This window comes from Apaloderma vittatum, unplaced genomic scaffold, assembly GCF_000703405.1.
Source record: "Apaloderma vittatum isolate BGI_N311 unplaced genomic scaffold, ASM70340v1 scaffold5209, whole genome shotgun sequence".
Taxonomy (NCBI): Eukaryota; Metazoa; Chordata; class Aves; order Trogoniformes; family Trogonidae; genus Apaloderma; species Apaloderma vittatum.
In genome coordinates this window covers 34,155-39,462 of record NW_009735671.1, presented here as the reverse complement: position 1 = coordinate 39,462, position 5,308 = coordinate 34,155, and the positions used below count along the sequence as shown (strand labels likewise).

At 47.6% G+C, this 5,308-nt stretch overlaps 1 protein-coding gene across 1 annotated transcript; it reads right to left on the bottom strand.

Annotated features, from left to right (window-relative positions):
* Window positions 1–481: 481 nt before the first annotated feature.
* On the bottom strand, window positions 482–5,032 carry LOC104279385 (keratin, type II cytoskeletal 6A-like). Its single transcript, XM_009876656.1, has 9 exons — window positions 4,538–5,032; window positions 3,289–3,503; window positions 2,677–2,737; window positions 2,394–2,489; window positions 1,976–2,140; window positions 1,628–1,753; window positions 1,160–1,380; window positions 879–910; window positions 482–678 (listed from the first exon to the last, which is right to left on the bottom strand). Exons 1-9 carry the CDS (start codon window positions 5,030–5,032, stop codon window positions 482–484), a joined length of 1,608 nt encoding a protein of 535 aa, XP_009874958.1.
* Window positions 5,033–5,308: the final 276 nt, after the last annotated feature.

Here is a 5,308-nt window from a genome sequence, read left to right as displayed (position 1 = left end):
CACTGTGTTCTGTCCGCTAATGGAGAAACTTGGGAAATGTGAATCAAGAGAAAAAAAAAAGTAATCTGAGCCTTGAACTGGGCAAGGCCTTAGGGAAAGTGCTTGTTATTAGCATTTGCCGTTCTGTATCTTTTAATTAAAAGGGCCACAAAATAGAATAAATTACATATGCATTTTTATTAGACAAACACCAGAAAGTGGAGAGAGACAAACAGTCATGGGACATGTCTTTATATACAAAATCCGGCCAAAAAAATGCTGAGTTGTAACAAGCAAGCTGCAAATTTAAAACAGTCAGGCTCGTGCTCGATAGCAGAGCCCTACAGGATGCATGCGAGACGAGAGAGTTCCTAAAGTGAGGCTCCTGTGCGACAAGACATAGGGTTTAGGTGGCCCTCGTTCTGTTGACCCCAACCATGCTTTAGTAAAGGACCAATGTTAAGGTGTTTCCTGGCGAGTGAAAGCGTCTGCAAGGAAACCTTTAGCTTCTGTAACTTCTTCTGGTGGAGGAGGTTGAGACGAACTTCACGCTGGAGCTGCTGCCACCTCCCAGGGTGGTGCTGCTCACCCCGGGACCGCTCCCGCAGCCGAAGCTGTTGCCCACGTTGCAGATTCCCCCTCCCATGCTGAGGCTGCTTCCTCCTCCATATCCCGTTCCCACGGTCGTTCTGGTCACGGCTGCAAGAAGGAGAAGGAAAAACTTTCAATTTGTCTGGGTGTTGGCTTCTCGGTGGACATGGTTTCACGGTGGACGTGGCATTGTTGGGTTAATGGTTGGACTCAAGGATCTTAAGGGTATTTTCCAACCTAAACAATTCTACGGTGCTGAGACGCACTAATGCTTAAACAAGGTGATTGAATATATTTTAGAGACTTACAGATATTCACTGGGACGCCATCTCCAGCCAGCCTGTCAGGGGACAGAACACAACAAAGTAAGAGAATAATAAGTCTGTTGATGGTGGGAGGGGAAAAATGAGTAAATTTCCTAGAGACTTTTTGGGAGAGAAATAAAAACTTGGCATAACTTGGGGAGGCCTCCCACAATGTAGAGGCAATCTCATCCCCTCCCCACCCCCTAATTCCCTGTTTAGCATTTCAGAACTGCTGAGCATCCCCAGCACTCACTGGGACCAGATGGGTTGTGTTTCCCACCCACCTGCACTCCTCGCCCTCCAGCAGCTTCCTGTAGGTTGCAATCTCGATGTCCAGGGCCAGCTTGACGTTCATCAGCTCCTGGTACTCACGGAGCTGCCGGGCCAGGTCAGCCTTGGCTTGTTGCAAAGCATCTTCCAGCTCGGCCAGCTTGGCCTTGGCATCCTTGAGGGCCATCTCCCCACGTTCCTCAGCATCAGCAATGGCCGCTTTCAGGTTTGCACACTACAGAAGAGAAATCCCAAGTGAAATTCCCCGTACAAGACCTAGGCTTGTTCTTTATCTACCCTGAAATCACTGGGTCTTATTCCATTACCATTTTTACTGACAGTTCTCCTTTTGAGAGAAAAAAAAGCTCAAATTGAGCTGAACTTGCTTAGGTTATCTCTGATGCTTTCCCACCTCTCCCTTGCAAGTTAGGGGTGAAAATTCCTTAAAAGCATGGATTTTTCTGATTTATTAATTTTTTTACCTGTTTCTTCACGCTGTCAATCTCAGACCGCAGTCGCTGGACGTGGCGGTTGAGCTCGGAGATCTCCTGCTTGGTGTTACGGAGGTCGTCGCCGTGCCTGCCTGCCGTAGCCTGCAGCCCTTCGTACTGTCACAGAGAGAGGAATGACCAGTCAAGGTAAAAATCCATCGCTTTCGGAGTAACCCAGATGCCTGAAAGCCTGGGTCCCTTCTCGAGCCCAGACTAGCAGCTGGAGCACTCCTGTGTACGATGCAACATCTGAGAAGATATTTTTCTTGGAAGAGTCAGTCTCTATCTGTTCAAGACAAGATATGAAGATAACAGCACGGAAAGACCCAGTTTCTTCACCTTGGTTTGGTACCAGGACTCTGCTTCAGCCCGGCTTCTGTTGGCGATGTCCTCGTACTGCGCTTTGACCTCCGAGATGATGCTGTCCAGGTCCAGGTTTCGGTTGTTGTCCATGGTGAGAACGACAGAGGTGTCAGAGATCTGGGTCTGCATCTGAGACAGCTCCTGCAATGTGCACAGGGGGGGATTGGGTGAGCTAATTCCCTCCAGAGGTGCCTTTTCATCCTTTTCAGATGAGCCTGCAGACCTGGGAGAGGCTGCAGATTGTTATCTAAACAGCTAAGACGGTTGGTGTAACTCTAAAGAGGTAAAGGATTTAGCATCTCCTGGGGGGAAGAAATTACTGGCTTGCAGAGGAAGGGAGGGAGGGAGGCTCCTAACTGAGGGCTGAGGTGTCTCGGGAGGTGGTTGTACTCACTGCTTCGTAGAGAGCTCTTAGGAAATTAATTTCTTCAGTCAGCGCGTCTACCCTGGCTTGTAGTTCCACCTTGTTCATATAGGAAGCATCTACATCCTGGAGGACGAGAGATTTGGGTAACGCGTTTTAAATTCCTGTGAGTGAGTCAGGAAGGCACATATCTCTGTGATATCAGTCCAGGGAAGAAATGGTAAAAAAAAAAGCTTTGGAATATGAGTGGACAGAATGGGTGGTTAGAGCTCTACATTCAGTCCTCGGATGGTGCACTGTAGTTTGCTCTCACCTTCTTGAGCGTCACAAATTCGTTCTCTGCAATCGTACGCCTGTTGATTTCATCTTCGTACCTGATGGAGGGAAGCAGGAGGAGCATTTGTTTAGGCAAGTAACAGACGGAGGTGATTTTGGTTTGCTGGAATGAACTTCCTTAAGAGTGTTTTTGCATACAGTGCTCTTTTCTCCTACAGAGCATCTAAATAAGAGACCAGGAGCATGTTCCTAGGCTAAACTAGTTAAAACAAGTACAGAAAAAAAAAATTGAAAGAATCTCTTCTTTTTTTCCTATTTCTGGCCGTTAGTCATACTCCTTCTGCCTGTCTTAAGCAAATTAAGCACGCTGTCCTGAAGCTCTCAGACCTACCGTGTAATTTTTTATTATTATTTTTTTCTCTCAGCAGGTAATTTAGTTAATAAGTCTTTGATCCTATTCTAAATTATTCCCTAAAAGCTTGTACATTTTGGATCTGTTACTCTGTTACCGTTTGTCTTGAGAAAATGTCACAGTCTTCACTGTGGGGAATTCTCCTGTCCTGAGCTCTCCCGGATCCCCCAGTTAGCTGGAGGTTGTTGAACGGCTGAGCCTCCGGAGGTAAGTAGATCCCTAGCTCAACAGACTTACTTCTTCTTGAAATCCTCCACCAGGTACTGCGTGTTGACGAGCTCTCCCTCCAGCCTTCCCTTGTCGCTCAGCAAACTGTTCAGCTGCACCCTGAGGTTGTTGATGTAAGTCTCAAAAAGCGGCTCCAGGTTGTTCCTAACTGTTTTCATCCCCTGCTCCTGAAGCAGGCTCCACTTGGTTTCCAGCACTTTGTTTTGTTGCTCGAGGAATCGGACCTGCAAGCAGAGAGATCCTGAAGATGTTTTCAAAGGGCAAAGTTTAGGGAGAGCTTTTCCTTGCAAATGTGGGACCTCAGTGCTAGCTGAGGTGGGCAAGAACTCTTTCCAGCTGGATTTCGTGGCCAAATTCTCATCTGGTAGAGAGAGGGATTTGCTGTTTGAGTGCAGGGACCCTCCTCAGCATTGCAAACAAATTCAGGAACGACAACTGATTTTTTTTTGCACTATGTTTCCCCTCTTTGCTTTGCCAAATCGAGGGCAAGGTGCCTGCGTTTTGTGTGAAGAGTCCACGCAAAATCAGATAAGGAGCAAAACAGGGTTTGCACTCCTATTAAGAAAACGATAGTAGAGTGCCACCTCTCCTTCCCTTTGGTACAGCTTCCCCCACCCCACAAAAGCTCCAAAATAACGTAGCATTTTCCTTGAAACTGCAGAGGAGCTGCTCAACTGGAGCAGAAATCAAGCAGGTGCTCTTGTGCATCGAATACAGTTAACAAGGAAGTCAAGTGGGCAAGACAGTGTCGGATCAGGTTTTGCTATTTTGAGCTAACAGTCCAAACAAGCTGGCACTGTTGCAGTGAGAGCTTTAGATGCCTTTGGGGAAATTCAAGTAATGAGAAGCTTATTTCTGCCTAGTGCCAGTTCATGTGATTCCTTTCTTGCTCATTTTAGGTGGGTGGCTTGCATCTCACTTCAATCATCCACAAAACTGTTATCAAGGCTCCTATAATGCTGAATGGAGAGAGCCCAACATCTCCAGAAGGATGGAATTGTCTTCTAGAGCTTTTTCTCCACTGCCTGTGAGAAGTCAAGCAGCAAATGAGGAGGACCTCAAACACCAGAAGATAAACTCACAGTAACCACTGTGTAGCAGGTACCATTCCCTAGAGTTTTTTGGGGACTGGGCAGGTCCCAGTCTCATTCCTCTATTCTATTCCTTCTTGATCAGCTTATGTGCTCATAAAGCATCTAAGAAAAGAGTCCCTGTCACAAAAATCAGGTCAAGATATTTAGGGAAGCTTGTGTCTCACCTTGTCAATGAAAGAGGCGAATTTGTTGTTGAGGGTTTTGATTTGTTCCTTCTCCTCTTTTCGGATTCTTTGGATGCTGGGGTCAATCTCCAAGTTGAGAGGTTTCAGAAGGTTCTGGTTGACAGAGACTTCGTGGATGCCCCCAGCTGGGAATCCAGGGCCACCACCAAATGCACCATATCCGTAGCCAAGGTTAGCTGGCATGCCAAAGCCACCACCGTACACGCTACCAGCGCCACCACCAAAACCTGCCGATCCATAGAAGCTACCACCCCTTCCAGCCACAGAGATCCTCTTGCATCCACCAACATTGTAGAGGCTTTTGCTTCCAAAGCCACCACCAACCCTAGCAAACCCGCTGCCAGCATTGCAGTTTCCGACCCGGGTGACGGAGCACGAGCTGAAGCTGGTGCGGCAGGTGTTTGGGACGACAGCCGAAGCAGCACTGAAGCCACTTCTTCCCCTCTGAATCCTGACGGTGGACTGACGAGACATTGCCGGCTTTTTTTTTTTGGATTGAGCTGGATGCAAGAGCGAAGGAGCAAAGGTGCTGGCCTGGAGCAAGGAGTAGGAGGGAAAGGAGAAAGATGAACCTGTGCTCTCCACAGGCTCAGGAGAGCCCTTTTATGCATGTATGAGACTGGGATGGGTTTGATGAGGTGGATCATCTTTCTGATTAATTAGGCTTGGCATGTCCAACAGCATTCTGGAGAGTGAACTCACTCCGCACACACGCCCTGCTGAAATAATATAGCCAGGTTCTGAGCAACA